Raw genomic sequence first — 25,042 nt, forward strand, 5'->3', positions numbered from 1 at the left:
ACATGCAAAGATAAGGTTTTATTAAAAGATGCATTTAACCGTACATTGTTCTCTGAATATTGCCACCATCTGATAAGCTTAAGACCGCAACTTTGTATTCCACCCACTTCATTGAAATATTTGGAGCTAGTGAACCAATAAAGTTCGAAAAGTAGAATTTCAAATCACCCTTTCAATTGTTTAGAAATGAAATGATCGGTTTCGCACTAATCACTGCATTTTATAACGACTCAAATCTAAGTTTTCCTCAAAATTTCTGTTCAACTTTCAACTTTTGGATGATAATAACGAAAACTACAACCTGTTACATAGTTACTTTTTTTGGCTATGTACAAGTTTAATGATTGGCTGTGGCCTAAAAGTAGACATTTTCTTTAAGATAGCTCCAACTTTTCGGGCACCTCAAGTGACTGAAACTAGAGAAAGAAGTTTTGTGGAGTTATAAAAAGTTCCGGTAACATAGAGATCTCTAGCGTTCGAATCCACCTCGTTAAAATCACTAAGCTAATACCTTTCCTTCAAAAATATATTTTATTTATACTCATTATAATTATTATTTTTCATTTTTTTTTCTGTTACGATAACCCTTTATCTCCACAACCCTGTCCGTGAAGTAGAATGTTCAAAAAGTCGAACTTTTTAAAGAAAATCTATACTTTTTAGCACTGAACCATTACAACTTGAATGTTAACTACTTAGTCATGGCTTTACAAAAAATAAAAAAGTTAATAATTTCTTAAACTGAATAAATGGTTAATAACGAAAAATTACTGAATAAAATTGATTTTAATAATGTCAAAACCCTATTTTAATAGTGTTCGTACACACTATACCTAAAATAGGTAATATGTGGATTATTTGTGACACCGGTAAAGGTAAAATTTTTTTTATAAAATAAATGGATTATAATATCTGAATGTGACAGATTCTTAAGATAAAAAAAAAGGTAAGTAAGAACATTATCTGAAGCTATTCCAGAAGAATCTTTGGTTGCAGTTATTTTTTTTTTGAGATAAATATTTGTATTGTGTTTTAACAAGCAACGTTAGGTAAATTAGTAAATTTAACACCTAAACAAGATGGATAGCAGTAATTAGTGAAAGTTTCAGATAACAGTGATCAGTAAATAAGCTCATATTGTCACCAGCAGCCCACTTTACCATCTGCAGCACAATACACATTCTGCGGTTTCTTTTCCACTTGAACACTGAATATACATATAGTTTCTCTCCCTATTCTATTATATGCAACAATTTCTATTGATTTGTTTCTTTTAATAATGTGTATAGTTTAATTCTCTAACGATAGTCTATCTTTATTAGTATTTATTAACTGCATTTCGTAATGCAAGTGATAAATAGTTGCGGAAGTTATTTGTTATTCTTCTGATAATAACATCTAAGTTTACAGAACTTAAGATGCTGTTAGTAATTTAGTGCTTTCAATCTAATGAAGAAAGGAAAATACTCTATCCAAAGCCACTCTGGACCCATCCATATAGTTATCCTAAAGAGAAAATCCAGTCTCGGGCCTCACAGCCGTCTAAGATTTACTAAGATTGGCCGATCAACTACCTGGAGGTGGATTACAGGAGTTTGGTTGATTCGAAACCCAATGAATGATGCTGGAACCCAAGAGCTGGCAGGAAGATAGCAGTACATTGAGCATTCAGTTATACTAGGCCATACTTTGAACAATAATAAATTGTCTTTATTTAAAAGAATTTACAATCTCAATTTAATACATAAAAACAAGACAATATACTACATGGTCAAATGACCGTCCGAGGGGTTCAAGGGAGCTGCAACTCTATGATATATAGGAAAAAGCAAACGATAAATAAATTGCAAAAAATAAAAATAAAATCAAATAAATAAGCAAATAAACAATCCTCCAAATCACATCAAATTAATATAAATAAATAAACAATCTTCTAAATCACATCAACTTAATATAACTTCTTTTTTTTTAAACCAAAACCTAACGAAATCAACAGTATAATCAGAAAACAAAGTTATGCATGATGAAGACTTTACAATAAACTCTGCCTTAACATCCATGCCTCTTTACAGTAGCCGATAAGCCTACACCAGTCATCTCCGTTAACATAGTTCATAAACTGATACCCTTCTAAATGCTGCTGGTTGAACCATTTAGATCTAACACCGGCTAGCTTTGGACAAATTGCTATGAAATGATAGACATCTTCTCTGTCACAGACATAGCAAAGAGGACATGAAGCGTCCAACTGGCCGCTGATTGGTTTAGCATTTACATTTAGACTTTCTCCTCTAATTTTTGCATCACTTAGTGGTAGATCATATATATAACTTTTATTATAATCTAAATCTTTATACAATAAATATCTATTTGTGTTTCTAGCTGCAGTTATATATTCATTTTGTAGTTGAATTAGAACTTCATTCCTTAATTGTTTGAACTGTTTTTTCAAAGAAATGGTATCACTAAAATCTATTTGAATGTTTATGTTATATTTGACCAATGTGTCTTGAATATCTTTAAACCAATATGTATTACTATCAATAGTTTTTTGTGCCGGTAACCGGGGTAATCTATCTGTAGCAAAATTTAACGATTTAATTATGTAGTCGTGGTGTAATTTAAGAGTATGTATATAGAGCGGCCATATTTCTGTTTCGAGGTGTATAAAATATGTTGGCGTATGCTGAGGCAACTGTAATATTTTCTTAATAAAAAACCTCAGCAATTTCTCTACTTCAACATACAAGTTACCACCCCATACCTGAGCTCCACAACACAGGACAGCACGGGACACTGAGTTAAACACTCTGTGTTTTGCTGGAAAACTTACGTTTGCATCCAACATTACCTTCTTCCAAATAGAATTAAGCCCAGTTTTCGCCTTAGAAAGCCTCGCAAATAAATGCTTTTTAAAGTTCAGAGAAGCAGTTAGTAAGACACCCAGGATTTATAGCAATTAACGACCAGGATTTTCTCTTTTCCGTACCACCATTTCTCGAATTTTGCTGGTTTCCCCCTTGTCTAAAAACCATGATTTGAGATTTTGAAAGATTAAGTTTTAAATTCCATTTTTCACAGTAACGTTCAAATGCGTTGATAGACTTTTGTAAAGATTTTACATCTGAGGAGATCAGATACATTGAACAATATATGTTAGATAGCAAAACCAATGTATTAAGTAATACAAAATTTATATCTTATTGAAAAGTAGAAACTTATTTTAAAGATTCTATTAAACAGCAATATGCACTTTTTAAATTTGCAAGTTTAGCAGCAAATATAAAGCTGTTCTAATATATACATCAGTGGTTTCATCATCACATGTTTATTCGTATTTTCCGTATTAGTCTGAGGTGATGAAAGGTCAAAAATATTATTTTACTTTTTATAGGTATGGATTCTTTTTTTATTAATTCACCTCTTTTTATTATTATTACTGTGAATAATAATAATATTATTATTACACGTTCAAAAAGTTCAATACAGTGTCTAAAGTCGTGCTGTCTGCACACTTCTTTTTTCATTTCCTTTATAGCGGGCAAACAGTCAAGTACTTACTAAAAGATGTCCAAACCCAAGACCAAAACTATAAACCTACAACTTTCTTTGGATATATGGATGGAAGATATAAGAGAATTCGTGATCTAGTTGCAAAGAGGAAGACAAAAGCGGAAACCTTCCCAAGTGGTGAGTAAGGTCATAAGTGAGTTGTTATAGAAAGTAATTTCAACGTCCAGGAACGTTAATATGTGTGCATAATCATAGCTAGTTCATTAATGTGCTTGCGTTAAAGAAATTTGGTTTACCATATGTACATTATTTACTACTGGTAGTTAGTATTGATTAGTAGAGGCATCTAGATACAATTTCACCTGAGGCATTAAGGTAAAAAGATATGTATACATGTATTATACTGTTTATATAAATATAATTGTTTATATATTTGAACTATGATTTAAAGAACAAATAAGCAGTTTAATAATATTGCAATAAATTGCATAAATAAGTTAGAAAACTGAAAATCATCTAAATGATCAGATAAATTTATTGTACCTATAAACCTTAAAGATAATTAAACAATTTATGAATATGTTCAGACGTCTACTCTAGTTTCTTGCATTGATCAAGCAAAGTCGTTCAAAAATAATTTGACTAAGTCTTTTTCGAGTAACAAAATGGCCTCATTATTGTTCTTTTAATTTTTTTTTTTTTTTTTCTTGGACAAGCGATGACCGCAAGTAAGTTTTTGCTTAGCTTAAGTTTTAAGAATTCAAGCTGGTTTGTAAAACTTATTTCTTGGAGATAACTAATCCTTGCAATTTTTGTTACAATTATGAATGAAAGAAGAATCTAATTCAAATATTTGCCCAGAAATCTTTTTCTAGCTCATTCCAGACAATCATTCATAATTAGTTTCCAAATTTAGGCTGTAGTAAAGTTTGTCAGAAAGATTAATTACAAAAAAAATCTTTATTATTTAAGAAAAGACCTAAACCAAACACTTGAAGCTTACGAAAAAATGTGCTAAAAATTGTATTAACTTTAAAAAATTATCTACAGCAAAGGGCGAAACTTATTCTTTTAAAAATAAATCTCTTCGTATCTTAAAGTCATGAAATATGAGCTCTGAAGGAAAACGGCAATCGCAAACAAAGCCGATAAAAGAAGTAGAAGAACCAAACAAATGAGCAGTTAGTACATTACGATCATTTCCATTTTAAAATTAACATTGATTCAGTTTGGTAAAATATCTTCCACCAAACTTTAATCACCAAAGGACAACAACATCTCTTACATATATCTCCTTAACGAAAACTTACAATTAAATAAGTCAATTGTAAAGGTTGAATAGATGACAAGGTACACAAATCAGCCAGTACCCAACATTTCATCCATACTTCAGCTCGTAATTTCAGCCACTTAGAAATGAACGAAGAAGCTTATATCTTTTATTCTAATTTGGTAACAATAATATCATTTAAATGATTTTACTGCATCAAATTATCATTAATTGATCCCAATTTTTAACAGATCCTCTTAGTAAGGCGAATCACAGATTTCACAGAATTCTTTTCAAAAATAGATATTAAAAAAAAAGTTCCAATGAAAGTTATAAGGTTTATAAACATTTAAAAACAGCCATACTTTAAAGAAATTCGTTTTTAAGTAATTTGCACGAAAATACTAAAAACAAAAACATAAAAAACTCGTTCCTTGGATTACCTGAAGCCTAACGTCATAAAGAATAAATTTAAGCGTAAGCATTAATCGCCAAGATGTAACTCCTTCAAACACTCAAAAAAAACGGCAATTTTCAAATTATACTATTTTCTCCAGGTTGAATTCTTACTAAAAATGTTGAACAGTATTTAAAAACGAAAATTAGAAGCAAGACGAAATTTCAAAAGTGATCTTTAGGCACGATTTCCCGTTTTTGGATTGTGCTGACTTATTCACATACACAGGTATATTGTAAAAAGTCACTTTTTTTCCCAACTAAGAGGACACAAAAAAGTTATTTTCAGTGATCGTAAAATTTTCTTTGACCAATTACGAACGAGTAAAAGGTAAAATACTTCCTTTCTTACTTCGTAAATAAAATAAATAACTTAAAACGAAAAGGTAAAACGCCATATAACATTGCAAGCTTGGTAAATGATAACTTTAATAATAAAATTAATTTTGAGAGAATGAGGTTAATTCTAACCCCAAATATGACCACGGTAATTTCCATCTAATACACCGGGCAGTAAAGACTTCCTTCCCCTTGCCGCAGACCCCCACCTAACAGGACTGTATACCCTCGAAATCGGTACTTTACGCAAACAGAAGGGAATTTGTTTTGTTTTATTCTCTGCGCCTCCGAATTTAAATGTGAAATTTCCCTTAATCTGACTCTTAGCCGGAGGGTTCCTACTATAATTTATATTAATTGCGGCCTTATATTATAGGATAACTGCCCAGTGTTCTACCAAAGTTAATCTCTGGTTGTAATTAATTTACTGAAATAAATTAAATGTTCCTGTGGGAGACATTGTGAAGCTATCTTTAGAAATATAGTATTTAGGCTTAGAATATAATCTCCTAAATATGGATAATCTGTTATTAACGATTTTTAAAAGCCTTAAGTCAGGAATGTACCGAGGGACTACTACAGGAGCCTCCTAAATCGTTACTAAATCTAGCTTTTGTTAGAATTTGCATTATTCACTTCATCAGTTAGCTCAAAGAAGACTGGACCTGTTATGTTAATGCCATATACTTTTATTACATCAATAATATTGGTGTAATTAGGTCATCTATTGGCAGTTCTGTTTCCACTGATGACTCTTAAGTGTCAAAGGATATGATAATAACATTAACTGTGTATTTCTTGCCTATAAATTCCAAGATACTCTGCTAGATTATCCTATTCACTAATCTGCTACCACTCAATAATCTGTTTTGGATCTCCTACTGCCAACAACTTGGAGTGCTTTAAAATAGTTGTAGGAGATTTTAACGCATTATCCACTAGTGTACTTGTAACAAAAGGCACCGCAATTTGGAAGACTTTTTTTAAAAAGTTTTTTTTAGTATTGTTTGTATGCATCAGAAAAAAGCATCCATTTAACACAATCTGAAATTCATATAAGGCACATTTAAAACCAAGCAAACAAAGAATGGACCTTTGTCTAAACCTTTTGATTATTGTAGCTGCAATGAAGTCACACATCAGACACACCGACTGCGATATTCTCTGCAATATTAATATTAAGATGCAGATTAGATAAAGATATAGATCATGGCAGATACTGATTGGTCTTAGAAAAAGAAGTCGAAAAGAGTCGAAGGACTCTAGCGCGGACACTTCCTGCTCCATAAACTTTTCGAAGCTGACAGTGGAGAGGGTGACTTCCTTAGAAGTCAATTATTACACTTTTTTAGACTGTGAGAGGGTTAAAATGTGCAAATACGAACGTAAACTTAGAATAAGATATAATTTGGCTGTGATCACATTATTTAACTCGATCGGTACCTGCAGAGAAAGCAGAAATGCCTGTAACGTAGATTTTGAATACTGGGAAACTGCTGAATAAGAAGGCCAGAGTTTAAAAATGAAACCTACAACTGCAAAATATTTTATCCAAGATGTGTTCATTATAGATTGAAATAAAAGAATCCACCCCCAAAAGATAGAATCACCAAATCAGAGTCGACAGCTAAGAGCTTTGATTTTGGATGAAGTCAACCAAATACAGAAGTCTGGGAAAAGATGCACTCTGATCGTTAAAAAGAAAAAAAAAGTTGAAATATTTTCATCCAAAAACCCATAAATATTTCAATAAAAGATAACGAACAAATATCGTGACTATTCACAACCATTACACTAACTTGAATAAATCATTCACTAACACCTCTGCGCCAAGACATAAAGTTCAAGTGGGAACGAACGTCGAAGACAGAAGATGCATCTAACTTTGAATGAGGTCGAACTTACTCAAGGACGCAAACACGGACACTTCGAGTTCCATAAATTAGCATAAGGAATGCATTTAAAAACTATAAACATAGAAAGATGAAAATGTAAACAAAAATGCAATTATTATTTAACAAATATTCTGTGACTAATTTAGATGAATAGCTTTAATGCAATCATTACACTCCTTATGGAATATGGAGTAGAACGTGCAGTAATTTATCAAATAATTCCAACCGAACGAAAAAAATCCAATACTGTGAATAAGACGGATAGAAGTGAAGCACTATCTGCTTTAAGTGGTACATTTCTGCATCACGCAGCAATCAATCGCCAAAAGAATTGCGTAGCTAGCATACACGCACTCTTAGCATTTTGCGTGTTTATTTTAACTAAAGGATAGCAAATACTTTGACCTTGATGTTTTAGAAGGTACTATTGTGTTTTTAAACCCTAATTAGTATTGTTATACATGCAAATATTCTAGTAACATTTCTATCGTGGTTAATATTTAAAAGAAAGTACGAAAAAAAGGAGATTGTTTTTTGTAGCAACACCTTTTTTAACTCAGATAAAAATGAAGCAATAACGTCAGTGTATAATTTATGCATTAAAATAAGAGCTTATTCGTTTATCGCAGAAAGGGTGTTGTAATTAACGAAGCTATTAACATATCATAACGTTTAGGATTTAACCAAATGGTGACGAAACCTGGGAATACGAATTTTTATTTTGTCTTTATGCAAACCTACTGGGGACTGCTAACGGTATGGAATCACGAAGCAACCGATTTATTATCAAAGGAACATACCCAGGACATAGATACCAGGATATTGCTCATGTCAAATATTTGCAAGGAGGATTACGACGCCTAAAAGAAAGAACGCTTCCTAGCTCTATGGCCGCATTTGGTGAAGGACAGAGATTGAAGAAAAGGTTGAATACGAAGATGTAGCAGTAACATTTATTGGCAGTCTATAGCGGCAGCTTTAATATAAGTTTCAGTACTGTAGTAAAGATATTGGTTCGCTCAAGTCACCACGTCTTCCAGAAGAATCGAAACAATGGAAGATTCAATAGTTCCTGAAGTTTATACCAGCCTGCTAGAAAAGAAGATAATTGAGCAATCTAAAAGTTGTAAACAGAAGAAAGAGCAAACAGAAAGACTTTCCTGGGCGAGAAGATATAACAATCACTTTATAACTAAAACCAAAACACTGAATACCGTAAGCGATTAATGAACTGTTAAGAAGTAAGAAAAAAAAAGAATCAGGAAGTAAAGAAGTGAAAACAAAAATAAAAGATAAAAAAATTGCAGTAAAGCTAGGAGGAGGAATTAGGCGACGAAACTGGCTAATAGCATGCAGAAGAAGATAAGTTTAATGCAAGTTCAGCTAGATGAAGTTAAGCTAAAAGATCAAAGTCAGATGAACGATACCAGCTTAGTCCTTAATGATAGTCTGAAATCTGAAGGTAAGCTTTTGAACTTTGGTTTGTTAAAAAGATAATAACGGCAGAGCTTAATCTATATATGTATTAAAATAAGCCTTAGAAATAGTACTGTAATTAATAAAAGCTATTAACAATCTCTAAGTTAAACGACAATATTAATAATATAAATCTATGATTGAAGTGTTAGTAGTTCATACTATTGAATACTTCACATTCGTGAAATGGTACTTATTAATAGTTTACTGGTCTTGATAGTAATAGCGAGAATGTTAATGAAACTATTACGCGACTAAAAAGAAAAACTGCCCATTAAAAATAAAAAGCTTTCAAAAGAAAAGAATAAAAAATATATTCCCTGAAAGAGCTTGAAGGATGTTAGTATTACAAAGATTTCTTGAACGAAAAGAAAAGAGAGAATATCGAGAAAATGCTGAATCTCTATAAAGGCATTTTTCATGAAGAGAAGTCTACAGTTTAGAGAAGAAGTAACCGGAAATAAAGCTCTTGTATTTGGGCAGGTAGGAGATTGCAAGAGATTGTCCGAACTATCACGAGAAGGTAAGAGGGTTTGCATGATGGGAACCTCCAAGACAGAGAATTGTAGAGAAGAGATAATCCATAACACATCACACGCAATCAGCCATGTTCATTAAATAACTTCCTAATTACATCTTTTTATCGCAAATATAAATAAATATACTTCTATAAATTTCTAGATTTGTTTGTTTTTTTTGAATACAGAAGTCGAGGTTCGCACAATTTATAAGTTTCAATTTTTTTAGCAAATTTTATTTTCGCTTCATATTGATAAGTTTTGAAGAAGGACTCTAAGATTAAGAAGAACCTGATAACAACAGAGCATAATGAGATTTACTTCTGATAAATCTATATGGTTGAATTTTTGCACATATTCATGCAGTTATAAGTTATAAGTGAATAATTCAAAAACTGAAGCTTACCTTTTTTTGAAAGAAAGACGAAGATTAGTTAGAAATCCCAGCGTGCAGGATGAGGATGTCACAGAGAAGTAGCACGAGCAACTAGTGAGAACGACTGTGCGAGAGGATAGCCCGTTACGCTAAGAGAAGAGTAAACAGCAGTTTGCCCCCACGCTGCGCCACTGTGAAGCCCCCTTCTTGGACCTAGTTCGCCACTACGGGGGATAGAAACCCCCACAGGTACATTCAAGGTCCTTTCCACGCTGATTTTCTGTTCATCCCTTCTCAGGGATTGGTTTATTTGGTTTTTAAAGATAATCTTGATCATTTTTACTTTCCCAAATCTAAGCTGCGATATTTTTTCTGTGATGTCTTTTACTTCTTCAAACCAGAAAGTACATTTCTTCATAATTTTCTGCTTCAATCAATTTAATCCTCTTCGTCTAATAAAATGACAAAATATTGGATTTTTTAAAAAGACTAGAAACCTCCTTTTGATCCATATTACTGTCAATAAATTCTTTTATTTAAAACGAGAATACCCCTTTCTTGGACTTGAACAACTTCACTAACATTTTTTTCTTTCATTCGCAATCCTATTTTTCTTCATCTTAATTAATGTTTTTTCGTTTAAGAATTCGATTTTATGACCTCTACTTTAAGCTCTTGATTCAAGTTCAAATATATTGCACAAAAGTCAATCGCTAAAAGATTTGAATGATGATCATCCAATGATAATGTTTAAACGGCTACGACAGGATATCTTTTGAATTTTGAACCCAAAGATTGCCATTTTCAATAATGCAATCAGATGGTCACAAGGCAATTGACGCTTCAGCAGCAATGTACCAAATTATTATTCCTAATAAGTTTTCCATAGAATTTTCATAAAATGACTTTCCTGGGAAATATTTTTAGTTTCTAAAATGTGTGGTACATATGTACGAAAAGTAGAAACGAAGAAAATTATTTATTATTTATTTTAGGGAATTTTGAGGTGCGGCCAATAAATTCACAAACAAATCTCTTTCTTCATGCACTTTCTTTCAACAGTTATGATGTTGTAGCTTAACATTAAACTCCACAAAGAACAATACAATACCCTGAAGAAGGTAATAATATTTACCGAAACGTTGGTATGAACAAACAAAATTTGTTTTTGAGTTTATTATACCGCATCTCAATATTCCCCCCAAAAAATCATCAATTAACAACGGCAGAAAACCAAAACTATCATTATTTATTATGAGTTGGATCCTTTCAATTCAACATTTTATTCGTCACAGTATTTTCTTGTTTTGAGAAATATTCTGACAGGTTTCAAATCTTTATCCATCATTAGAATCTCCAACATCAGATTTGTGCAAAGAAAAGTTTCAAAACATGTCAGTATTTCCAAAACAAACCGGATGAAACAGGAGATTTTAGAAGAAGCAACTTGTCAGCACTACTATGATTTATGAGTGAAGAATAAGTTATGAACGTGATGCCGCCATGCGGACCATATCTTTGACGTTTAATCAGTTTTGCAGAGTATTGGAAAATATGAAGGTCAGTAAAGTGGATTCCACTGAGTATCAACTCCAACTTTACTGCCCGAACTCCTCCTGCGTGGAGTTAATTGGAGAAAAATCGGGTCACAACTTTCCGTCCCCAAAAAATGCTGCGCAACACTAAGTGAAAGATTAATTTTTATTTGCTAGGGCATTGAACCACTCAAAATACTTTCCATATTAGCTCAATTTAAAAAATTTAACTCAGTTGCTCTTCACTCCTTTGAAAGCGACAAGAGGATAATAAAAAACACAGTGTGAAAAGTAAAAAAAGTATTTCCAAATCATTTAAAATTACTTATGGAGAATTTTAGTTAAATTAATAAAAAAAAAAAAATATATATTTCAAGGAAAAATTTCATTTTTGATAAGTTACAACATAATAATATTATGCAAGTATTGGTATGAAAGCAAAACTAAATATAATGTGAAAAATTCCCAAACATAAGTTAATAATTATGTTTTCTCATATTTTAACTATGTTTTCTTGATTAGCGATATTGTCACCAGATGTTAATATACAATATTATTACAAAATATACAATGTTTCACACCCTTTATTATCCCACTCTTATTAACAGTGGTTTAAAATTTTAATTTAATTATCTGACGACATATGTCTGTAGTTAATTTATAATAAATTAATAGCGAAGAATATCGGAGCCTTTAATTTGTTGTTAAATTTTTTAGTGGTCGATAAACGCCCCTGGACAACATCGTTATCTTTGACTTCTTTCTAGTACCATCTAGGCGATGAAAGCCCGTGGACTGTTCTGTCTCACACTTGCTCACTTCGATTTACCCAAGGTATTTTTTTATATGGACATTAATTAATTAATATGAAATTACGTGAAATGTACATGTTTCAATCAAAAAGTCCAAGCCAAAGAAATTACCATAAGAAAATTAATGAGGTTTGAATTACATTTCTTTTTTGTTATAAGCAAAAGGCGTATAATCCACTTGAATTTTTGGTATTTTTGCAATATTTTCTCTTTAGACTTTTTCAGAATTCATCCTTGAAATTAAAACATTTTAGATAAACTCATGGTTTTCTTTGTAATGAGAAAGGTATTGAAAAAGAGCCACCTAATGGAAAAGACTGGAAACATTTTTTTATAACATCCATCTACTTCTGAAATATTGAAAGAAAAGTATTAAAAGTTATATCTCTGGAGAAAATAAAATCTAGATTGGTAATGGAGAGGATTTCACAAATGAACACCAAAACGACATTCATATGTGCGAGGATTTCTTGGTTACATGTCTTATATTTCCGTAACAAAACCAAAACTTCTTGTAATGTAATAAGAAATGTAGCACACTGTTCTAGAAAACAGCCAGTAAATGTCACAGACTAATAGTAATGAACTATCACAGAATGTCTGTAAGAAGCAGTTACATTTCTATTATTTTATTACTTTATTGTACTTACTACACATTAAATTAAATTTTAATAAAGGTTAAAGACATTTTTTTTTTAATAAAGTAATAAAGTTAGCAAGGTTATTTATTTATTTATAGCGCGCAAACATCTGAGATCATTGGTGTTTGGAGCTTTTTTTTCAGTGCAGCTAGGTGTTCTCTCGTTACAGACAACTCTATCCATCACCACTCATGATGTAGCATTAATGTGCTAAATGATTTATCACTTCTACTATACTTATTTATTAATCATACAGAACATACGGAAAAAAAATACAAAGTTAGTTTGAACTAAAGGCAAATATAAAATAGTTATTTTAGTAACAAAACATAAAACATTGTGTAACAACAAAACTTGCTAAGTATCATTTATTCTGGATAGGATAATGAGAATAAATTTAAGACTACAAAGAAGTGAAATGTTTGTGTATAACTCTTAAAGAGCAATGGAAGATATTTTCAATAAGAGAGTTAGAGAGTTCACTACTGAGACCACTCTAGAGAAATCTGACTTCTTAAGACAACACTATGTATGGAATTAAGGACTGGAAGTTAGGATATGTCAGGTAAAATGAGACGGAACAAAGGAGTCAAGAAAAGAAAGAAGTTCGCGAGAAACAGCAATGTTGGGAAGAAGTTAGAAAAGGAAAATCACGTCAGCATGTACGAGAAGACAATGTGGGAAATGTGATAGATGTTTGAATATTCTCTCAGAATGTGAAGACTACCAAACCCAGGAAATTTTCTTCAACTTAAAGTAAAAAATTAGAAGATATTTGATGTAGAATAAAGTTGCGAAGAATAATGTCCAGCATGTTAAATAACTTCTTACTGCCGCAGTTAATGAGTCAATCGAAAGTGTCCCAAGAGAAAAAAATGATACCAAATCTATAGTCAGAATCAACAAAAAGCAATTGGTACATTAACTATTTTGTATTGGCTAGCGAAAACGGTTTAACCTGTCAAACGATATTTGTAAACATTCGGTTGTATTCAAATAAGAGCATTGGTTGAACGCCAGTAATAAAACATATCAAATTGTCTTAAAGAATGGATACATCATTTCTATTCCGATTCTTTTTTAAACATTTTTAAGTCATCTGCAAAGATAAGATGTTCGACATCGTAGTAAAAACAATCCAAAATTAACAAATAATAAGAATAAAAGGAAAACTAAGTTAAGCTAACATTGAGAAAAGTCTTGAGGTGCATTATTAGGAAGAATTAGCATTAACAAAATACAATAACTCTTTACTTTACAATTAGTTTTCTATTTTTCTAGTTCTAGCAAATGCAAACTACATACTCGTATATATCGGTGGTTTTCTAAGTCCCCTTTTTATTATTATTTTAAAAATTGCTCTATGAAGTTGTTAAATGTTATTTACAAAAATGGAATGCGCAGTAAAACTACTCTCATAGCAAAATGACCTGAAGAGAAGTGCATTTACAGGAAACATAAATATCATTGTTGGTATTAAGATAATAATCTAATCAGAAGAAATCATTTCGCCTTAAGACACTTATGAATGTTAACTATTTTCTGGATGAAAGATTCTCTTAAAGGACGAAATTAAGGAATAATTTAATTCAAGGTTACAACAGTCAATTAGAAACACATTGATTTCTTTGTTTTAAAGCAATAATAATAATTTATAATGTCAAAGTGTCTGTTCAAAGTTAGCCAAGTTGCTAAAAATGGTAGAGGAGCTGTGAACTCAAACATCAACATCAGTAATACTGAACTTTGGTAAGAGCAGAATGTAAGATACTTATATTAAAAAGATATTCAGCAATTTTTCACACTATGGAAATGAAATGGATAAATAACAAAGTGCCTCCATATTCAGGATTAAAACTTGAAAAAAATATAAAAGAATTTACTTATTATGAAGTTTAGACAGGGAGCTCTAACATCGTAGTAGAATGACTTAAAGCTTAATCTAGGATTGCACTAGGGGAACAATGATTACTTCGTAGAATTCTCTGGAGAAAAGAAGAAGACTTCCATACATCTCCCGGTGACCTGCGCCATCTTCATTCAAATTCAATGTTTACACGCTTAGGCCTTAGGGAGCTAGAAAAGAAATATATCATCCATAGAACATTTCCATAAATACTATCCAAAGATCCTTTAATGCATTTACAACCATAGGCTCGGACGTAGCATTAGGCATGGCCTTTAGAGGCTAATTGACCTTTCTTTTAATCTCACAACACTAAAGCAAAAAATCAAAGAAAAAGTAATATCTGAAATTAATAGAATTTGTAAGAATGACTTCATATAGTTATCAATCACTTTACTAATTAATAAATACCTAAAATTCAGTATTTAGTTACTGAATTCAGTTTCATCTGAGCTGAATAGCTAAAGTCAGTCAGCTTTACTGTATTAATAAAGTAATCTCTAGGTCACGTGAAAATAATTTTTTTTAAAAGTAAATTAGACTATTGTGCCCAATAATTGTCAATAAAAAGACAGAACTAAAAATGACGGGTGCGAATTAGACAGAATTTTGAAGGCAATAGTTTCAGCCATCACATTATTTAGGCGTTACTATTTTCATTCCCAGATCTAATACCTTTATATTTTAGATTTCTATTATTTTCTTTTAGATACTCCTGTCTTTCAATTACAGCTCATAAAAGAAAAGAATCATAAACGATTCGCATTCCTAATTCATAATGCAACATAAGAACATCAGTTGACTATCTACCTCAAAAATCTTGGCCACAACAGCATTTCTACAAGCATTTTTTCTTCTTAAAACTCTAATTACAAATAAAAAAGAATATCAAGTTTAGCCAATCGAATGAATTGGATTTTCTACAAAAATTGACAACTACTCGTAACACTTTTTTAAAAGGACCATCACACCTGGAAGATAAAATGCATAATAGTGTTCCAGAATGTGCATGTGAACTTTCCCCAGAGTATGCTTTTACCTGGATTTCTTGTTAGACTAACATTCACTTCCTTTGACATAAAATAGAGAAAAATTTATTATTTAATGTCGCATTACTTCTTGATATTCTGTAAATAATAATATCTCAATTTTGGTTTATTTCTACCTCTATGAAAGTTTGTTTTGTTACAAACAAGAGAATTTTAAATTCAGTTCTAAACCTAGATCAATCACTCTTATTGGGAACAATCCTAAAAAGTTTGGTACATCATTCATTATTGAACAGATTATATAGCACATTCTTAAAATTGAACTAAAGTTTCTAAATTTTATCATAAGATATAATGAAGAGAATTCTAGAAGGTAATAGATTAAGTTAGAGAACCAAACTGCATTAAATATTTAAGAAAGTTTTAATGAAAACAAAGTTAGTTAGTTCTTTGACCTCCTTAAAGTAAATAATTTGGACCAGAACTTAAACTGACTGGTAGAGGCTACAATTCGCCAACATCTGTAAAGCTGTAGTTGTACCAAAAAGGCTAATTTTACCCTTTTTTTATTCTATCTTCACTTCTTTGTTACAAATACAAGGAAGTAATAATTTTAAAAAAGAAACTTTACCAGATGCACCTGAAAATTGCGTTATTTGTTGTGAGGGCAGGGAAAGTTAACAATAAAAAACTTGCAAGTCTAAATTAAAAGAATCTATAATTGTGTACACAAATATTTTACGAGTATGCTTAGTTTTTTACTCAGAATAACGTAGAATTATTAATCTCGCATTGTTAATATGTTGTAACGAACAGTTCATGTAAGTATTTACAAATCTATAGACCAAAATGCTTCAGAGAAAACATCAAGTTTTTAACGTGTATAATTAAAATTATACAGAAATATTGATTGTAGATAGGTTCTGGAGGAGCTACCACTTTCTAACCCACACCTCATCATTATCATAATGTTGCACCCATCACAATTGTAATATAGTAAAAAAACTATTCAGAATTAAATCTTTTAATTAAAGCTGTAAAAAATAAAACGTGACGCAATTTTTTACGATTTTCAAACTTATTTTATTTAAATTAGGAGTGTGGCAAAAGAATTTTGTGAAAAAGATGTATATTTTTCCTTCTGAAGGGATTTTAATTTTTGTTGTATAAGATTTATTTTTATGAAAGATGTATAAGATAAGTATAATAAATTAAGTTAATTAAGAGAATACTTTCCATGGAAGTAACTAAATATAGAAAAATGAGTATTTATAGATGAAAAGGAATTACGTATTTCTATCATTAAACCTTTTGTTAATGGAAAAAAGTAGGATTTATATCATAACCGTTCTTCACTGACTGTGAATTTTACGATGGATTGTCTAATCTATATTTTGTTTATAACTAATTTAGTTGTATCTTCTCACCTAAAAGAAAGGATGCCCAATCAAATATATTTTATTTTGAGATCCACCTTTGGTTTGTCCAATTAATTTTTTTTATTCACTCTTAATATTTCCATAACAAGCGTTAAAGCATGAATATTTTTGTTTAAACTCAAAACAACTTATTAGAAGGTGATGTAAAATAATTTCTATTTTTATGCGGATAAGTTTTTACAACGTTTAACTGAAATTTTAACCTCTGTCAGTTAATTTAAAAGAAAAAAAATTCATTTATTAAAGAAATACTTTTTAATTTTGTAATCAATGCGAGTATTAAATATTTATACTTTCACTCACTCCATATGAGAATGAAATTGTTTTATATTTTGAATTTTTTTCATAAAATGCCCGTTTTTGAGAACTTCTAAGTACAAGTGGATTTGACCAATTGGTTTCATTGTGTTTATATTTCTCCCCTGTAAGGAGTGATGACCTTGATATCCCTCATTTTCTTTAACAGTAATATTTCCTTTAAAAATGGTCTAAACAATTCGATTTAACTTTCTTTCATACAACTTAATAGGTTGTAAGTTTTACCTTATTTTACTAAAATAAAGTGAAGTTCTGAAGACTTTCTAAGCTTTACCAACATCCGTACATCAACTAAGGAAATTTTCAGCCTGCCCGAGTTTTTTAAAAGTAAGGTGAAGTAGCGAAGAAAACCAATTAAGAAATATACGTATACATTTTTTTTTTTCATTTCAACAAGTACAATAATTGTTTATTGCATTTTAAATTCTAATTAAATTGCACAATCTCATTTCTCCTTTTTATTAGGCGTAAACATATCAGACTAATTCACTAATTATCATTTTAAATTTTCAATTTTAGAAAATAATGTATACAACTTTGTTTACATATTAGTAGAGTAAAAGTTAGTTTTTAAAACTTATTTAATTACTTACCATTTTATAACTATTAGGTTAATTTTATAAAAATATAGTTTTGTTTTCATTAACTCATATAAAATTTAAAATTTTAGATACAGTGTGTAAATAAATTTCGTCTGAGCAAAACTGAGAACTTTTGTTCATAAATAAAGGCTTCTAATTTTACTTGGTCAGTTTAAAACAAGTCTCTTTAACAAATATCCATAATTATGACAAAAAACAATTGAACAAACTGATCCATTGTACTTGCTAATAACAATACAATAATATTTTCATTTTAATAATTCATTTTAAAAATATAAATCGAAGTAATAGAGAATATAAATGCTAAATAACAAATAAATAAACATTTAAAATAAAATATAACAAATATACGAGCGTGTAATCAAATATTCCTTGCAAGTTATAGCCATTTACCTCAATATTTTTAACAACAACCTCTTTTTATTGGCTTCCTCCTTGGAGGGACGCTGGCTTTATTTTTAGTAGTTTTCTTTTTTGGAGCAGTTTTGCGAGAACTAGTTTTACGGTTGTTTTTCGTTACCCTGCTTGGCGGGGAACAACAACAAGATGAACAAGTGCATGAGGATGATGATCCAGACGGAGTGAACTCATCCATACAGTCTGAACAACTGCATGAACAATCAGAATTCGAACTGGACGAGTAATCTGATTCACTGCTGCTCAGACTGCACCCTGAAAGAAGTAGGAAAATAATCAGATAACTAGTAAAAAGTAGATTCAAGGGGAAGAGAATGACTTACTGAAAAAATAAATCTATTAGTTCAAAGTATGATAATATTTATGTACAAGTGTTGGTGTATGACAGAGTTGGCTCATGTTTATTTGCTAAACACAAATAGTAATTGCACACATCGTCACAAGGTGATTGGCAAATAACGCAGAACTAGGTACATGTTTACCAACTAACAGAAACTCCTGATAGAAGCAGCTAAGAAAAAATTAAATTTATAGCTATGCAATTTGGCGGCACTTGTCGAACTTATCAGATTGAAAAGGTACGGTCTTTTGTACTTAAATAGTCTATATAGAGGTCAAAAGTGAAACAATTTTTTAGACGGAGAAATTGCTGGAGAAAACAGAGCTCCATGGGCTGGAGTTAGGGGGTTGATCGAATGGAAAAGAAGAAACGAATCTGAAACAGGCATTCATAGCGCCAAGTAATGTATATCAAGCTGTCGGTAATATTTCTCAGCAGAACCGGTACAAGTAATCTCAAATGAAAAAGACCTAAGATCTAACATAACTACAATTTGCTTTTGTTCTAACCAGAATACTATATTTTTATCTCTTGTTTAATTTAGAATCTTTACAAAATTCTCTTTCAATTCTCTAAATACTAATAACATCGTTAAGAAAATTAATTAACTGTTCCCACCTTTATCACATTTTAGCCGTGGAAGAGCACTGGTAGTAACGTGATTGAATGAAATTGTATCTTTAAATTCGGCGATGGGCGAAAATAACCAACTGTCTTGATGATTTTGAATTGGAAAATCACAGGAAGATAAAAAAGTACTTCTTGAGGATGATGTAAGATTGTTTGATGTTGTTAGATTGCAATCGGTACTACTGGCTGAAGAATCAGGATAGCCGTTATTTGTGAAATCTGATTGACCGCTACTTATATCGTCTGAGTAGCCGCTACTTATATCGTCTGTATAGCTGCTATAAGTTTCGTCTGTGTAGCCACTATTAGTTTCGTCTGTGTAGCCACTACAAGTTTCGTCTGTGCAGCCACTACTTATATCGTCTGAGTAGCCGCTACTTATATCGTCTGTATAGCCGCTACAAGTTTCGTCTGAGTAGCTGCTACATGTTCCGTCTGAGCCGTCAAGAGTAGGATCGGAGTAATCGTACAAACCAGCTGGGCTGAGTAAACATTCAAAACAATCGCTCTGAGAAGTGTCAAAACTGCTACTCCATCTTCTGCCTACAAAAAAACACACACAGACAAAAATAGTATTTCCTTTTTCTAACTATAGTTAGAAGCAAGCAAATATTTTTATCTGCCCCTCAAAATTCTAATCATTTATTTCTATTTAATTAACTGTAAATAGATATCTAAAGAAGATAACAATGGGCGGCCTACAAATCATCCACTAAAGAACATAGATACAAAAGATTTTACTTCTGTAATGATATAAGATAATAGGAGCTTTTTTGAGAAAACATTTCAGAAAATTTACAGAGAAATATATATCGACAGAGTGTAACTTTGAAGTTATTTTTAAGTCACAGAAGGGACTTTTGTAACTCCTGAAAGGGAAAATTGTGTCTAATAACGAAGAATTACGCTACCCATTAAACTTTAAAATGACTAAACTTTAAGTCCATATTAAAAACAATAAAATAATTAATGGTAATATGATTTCCACAATTATACCAAGAAATGTAGGCTGAAGTATACATTTTTACGAACGATCTTACAGTCACAGTGGAGGATGTTATTTAGTACAACCAATGTTTGTGCCTCAAAAACACTTATATTACCAAAGTTCAAACTTAGTCACTCAAAAAAAGAATAGAGGACCTAACTCGTATTATTTAATGAAATGGTAGTTTTAACAGAAGAACAGATATTCAGTTTAAACATTCTACTAAAAATTCTCTACTTATTTGTTATTGTTTTCTGGGGAAACGATAAAACTTCATAGTTTTTTGGCCCCTAGAAAAATGACGTTTTTATTTTTTGTTTAACTGATTAGGGGGGGGGGGAAATAGATAGGGATTTAGTTAAAAAATAATAGTTGTCTACAAAATATTTGGTTTCACATATCAAACTGTATAAGTAAATAATAATGTAGATTTTTAAAATATTCAAACATCTCATCTAATCTTTTAAGTACAGTGTATATAGTAGATGTAGAGATAAGGTTCTAAAAGAATGCCTGTACTTATATGATTTCCTTGAAACGCTGAAAGTATTTCAGCTATAATGAAGCCAAGTGCGCTAAGCAGCAGTTATAACTTCTTTAGAGCGTATAATGGATTCTCCATAAATTTATCACGTAGACAGTAACACGTAATTATTATTCACTTAACATGCACAACGTTATTTCTAGGAAAGAATGAATCTCCAATCAGCGCTTAAGGCATCCTTATCTCGTGGAGAAGAAAGTAGATGTTCATTCAAATAAAGGCCTGCAGAAAGAAGGTTAACCTAACACAAGAAATATGAATGTGAATTTGGCCAATGTTCATCCCGTTAGGTTTGGTAAAATACTGAGAATACTGAGCTCCGCTGAAGACATAAAGTTGATGACTGAACTGTTTGCTAAATCCTAGCTTAAATTCATGGTGATTTAAACAGTTGAAAAATTAAAATAAAGTGAAACTTAAAAGAAATAATAATTACTACCAGAACTAAATTCTTTGGAAGTATTTTTATTTGTTTAACTTGATTGATGTACAAAGCACCCTTATTTTATATCCCATTTCAAGTTGCTGTTTCTTTGTAAAAAGTGAACGAAAAACTTATAAAAATAGGTTTGTAATAAATTTATGTATTTTTCCTTTATTTCTAGCGATTTGGAGTCATAGTTTTCTTCTACAACCTCACGATCGTCTGCTTTTCTTAAAACAATACAGCTAAGTTTTATTCTACTATCTTTTCAAGCTTATATTTTAATAGTTAAATTAAATTATATTGAGTTTAAAGTTAAATAGATTTTGCTCTAATCAAAGATGCTTAAAAATATTTCAACTTAAGATTCAACTAGGCTCAACATAAGGTCGTATTAACAAGTTATATTTTAAATAAACTGGGTTTAATATCTATGCCCTTCCGAAATAATTTACGATGAACTAAACATACCGAGTCAAAAATATTTAGGAAAAGAAAAAATAAATTATTTTATACTAAAAATCAAAGATGGAAATTTATGTGAATTTAAAAGGAACCCATGCAAATAAGTTGTGTGCTAATAATAATTATGTAAAGTCAGTAAATAAGCAGTTTGACTGGAATGAAGGAAAGGATGGTAAATATATAATTAATGGAAAATATTAACAACTCTCCCATTATCGGTTTGGCTTAAATAATACAACGATCGCATTTTATGATTACATACGTATCTTATGAAAACCATTGGTTATAAAGAAGACAAACAGCCCCAGTCTCTGCTACTCTTGAGTAACCAATGATGAGTTATTAACGAGGAAACTGCAATGAATGGATCTGAACTTTTTATGTACAAAATTTCAGCACTGCACATGTAAAAAAAATTGAACGCAACGTTCTACTTAAAAAAAGGAATATTAGGAAACAGCCACTTTTTGAGTAAAATTAAAGTTGGGAGAAAAGTTAGCTAGAAGAATTGAAATAATTGCAGTTAAAAAAGTGGCACTTTGTATCGCAAACAATTTTTTTAATTTCAGATATGTTCGTTCACAGAAGATCAACTTTAAAGTACAAAGTATGATCGAAATCAATGAAAGGAATACTAAAGCTTTTTAGTATTCCTTATTCATCGCTGGAAACTGGTTATGAACTAAACAGTCCTATTGGATACTGCTATAAACCAAAGGGACTGCCATTTGCATTTTGAATTCTAAATATTTCTTTCATTAAACGGCATTGTTATTCAATCAAGAACGCAATTAAAACACTTCCGTCCAAAATTCAGAATTTGAAGATGTGTGTTAGCGATAATTAACGCGTGAAATGGTTTGATAAGAAATATAACTCCAAAAAACATGCGAAAAAACAAAAAAAAAATAAAGAAATTATATCAAAGTAATTAAAAATAATAATAAATTTTAGGAACAAGTACATCTTGCAGGTTTAATTAAAAAAAGTTGTCTTATCCCATATTGTGAGAATCCATTACCGTATTTATAATCTAAATTTAAGCTAAATTAAGAAAAGTGTGTAGTTGACGTAGGCCACTCTGTATTTTTTCTAATAATTTTAAATTAAGTCCATTTTTTAATTACGTAAACAACAAAATGTAATAATAAGATAGTCAGTTACCACAGAGAAGTTAAATAAGCACTTTAAAATCATTAACAAATCTGTAAACTTAATACGACTTTAATTAAATAAGTATTTTGTGTAAAAAAAAATAAATTATTACTTCTATTAGTGGATCTTCTGCCATTTTTCTTTGGCGTTCTATTCTTCTTTGAAGACATTATAAATAAAAATTTTTAACTGGTAAAGAGACATGCACACATTTGAATACTCAACAGAAGAATGGAAGATATCTTATATTACTTACATAAAAAGTTAATAAAACAAAGTCCAAATTACCTAATTCTGTCCAAAACATTATGGTAATACAAAGTTTACTGGTTAGTTTGTAAAACATGTTATTAAAATTAATAAAATTGCTTGAAACGAATAAAAAAAAATAATTATTATTAAAATGATTTCATTAACTTATTCAATCGTTAATTAATTCTGTTAATTTAATTATTTTTAATTTTGTATTACATTTTTAACATATCCCTGGAAGAAATAATGTATTTTGAGAATGCAGAGCTCAGATAATTTTCTTCGCTACAATACTTTAATTTCATAAAGTTGTAAATTTATTTACACCAATCTCCCAGGAATTTTCACACATTTTGTTATTATTATATTTCTGCGATATTAATAAAGATATGAAAAGTAATTACATCACATTGCGAACAATGATATCGTAAATAATATATATATATTCTTAAAAACCTCTAATATTAAGAAATAAAATATTTGATTAAATACATTTTTTCTGAAAATGGACAATACTTTTATCTAAAAAAAAATATTAACTTTTAATTTTTTTTAAGTAAATTTAACATAATCTTATAATCAACTTAAGAATAATTTTCTGTAATAAGCACCCAGAATTACTTTCTTTTCATTGGATGTCATATTTTATTATTCCCAGAAATTTTACGTTTCATCATTTATTTCTATTTTTTTTAAAAATACTTTGAGAAAGATTACTTAGTTCAAACAGTTTACTGGGAATAATATCACTTTACCACACATCATCAAAAAACGTTCTCAAAAATTTAAATTTCTTTAAGAAATATTTAGAAACAACATACATCTTTGATTAACGCCTTTCCAAAAAAAATTATATTTCATTTTGTTCAAGAATCTTTATAAGGATTGCGAAAATAGTTTTCTCTAACTGAATGTAAATGAGAGGATGGTATTTGTTCGTAAAAATTGCTAGTTTAAAATTATATAAATTGCTCCTAATCGAATAAGAGAATGCTCTAAAAAAAAAATACTATTTATGGCATTGAAATGAGGAGAAAAACGATGTGATAAGAAAGAATTAACTTGAGTGAAGGATTTTTATACTGTACGTATAAATATACTTTTTATGCTGTATTGTAAAAAATACTTTTTTATGCTGTACGTAAGCAACATCATTAAGACTGTCTCTTTGGCTTGCTGAAGACAGTTTCAGTACATTTACAAAATGAATGATCCCTTTAAAAATCTTAATTGTGATTCTGAGAATTTTATGAACTTCCATTTGCACGACATCAGCGGTTTATTTAAACTTAAAATTGATAAAAACCTATCTAGGTCATCGATGTCCCAAGAAATGTTATCTAATTTAATATATTGTTATGTCCCTTTTTGTTGAAAGGTATAGCTAGTGTATCACACCCACACACACACATATTGCTGATTTTTGAAAGATCATGTTAGCGCTAAACCACAACATTTCGATTTAATTCGATTAAGTCGAAATGTTGTGGTGTAAAGCTAGCAAAATCTCAATATACTCTGCACTAACAAAAATCAGCAATATGCTATGATTAATAATATGTGTGGAACATGTGCTATACTTTTCAACGAGATGGAACTATCAGTATTGCCAATAGAATAATAATGGTGTAAAATTACACTGAAATCTTTTTAAGTGAAAAAAAGAATTACAAAAAATGTAGCTTTTGTTTGTTTTTTCATTTTAGCATTCTTTAATGTATTTATTCCCTTAGATGCAATTC

General features: G+C 30.3%; 2 protein-coding genes across 2 annotated transcripts in view; both read right to left on the reverse strand.

Moving 5' to 3' along the window:
• LOC141452471 (uncharacterized) overlaps positions 1 to 10,019 on the reverse strand; it is a 121,465-nt gene extending 111,446 nt beyond the window's left edge. The window contains exon 1 of the mRNA XM_074124648.1: positions 9,874 to 10,019. The gene's annotated coding sequence lies outside the window, so the exon portion shown is untranslated. The remainder of the gene's footprint in view (positions 1 to 9,873) is intronic.
• A 7,818-nt stretch (positions 10,020 to 17,837) lies between these two features.
• LOC141452472 (uncharacterized) lies at positions 17,838 to 23,319 on the reverse strand. Its single transcript, XM_074124650.1, has 3 exons — positions 23,161 to 23,319; positions 19,461 to 20,015; positions 17,838 to 18,757 (listed from the first exon to the last, which is right to left on the reverse strand). Exons 1-3 carry the CDS (start codon positions 23,216 to 23,218, stop codon positions 18,489 to 18,491), a joined length of 882 nt encoding a protein of 293 aa, XP_073980751.1. The 5' UTR covers positions 23,219 to 23,319; the 3' UTR covers positions 17,838 to 18,488.
• Between the last annotated feature and the right edge of the window lie 1,723 nt (positions 23,320 to 25,042).

The sequence above is a fragment of the Rhodnius prolixus genome, unplaced genomic scaffold (genome assembly GCF_049639745.1).
Source record: "Rhodnius prolixus isolate KJV_2025 unplaced genomic scaffold, Rpr scaffold_3, whole genome shotgun sequence".
Classification (NCBI taxonomy): domain Eukaryota; kingdom Metazoa; phylum Arthropoda; class Insecta; order Hemiptera; family Reduviidae; genus Rhodnius; species Rhodnius prolixus.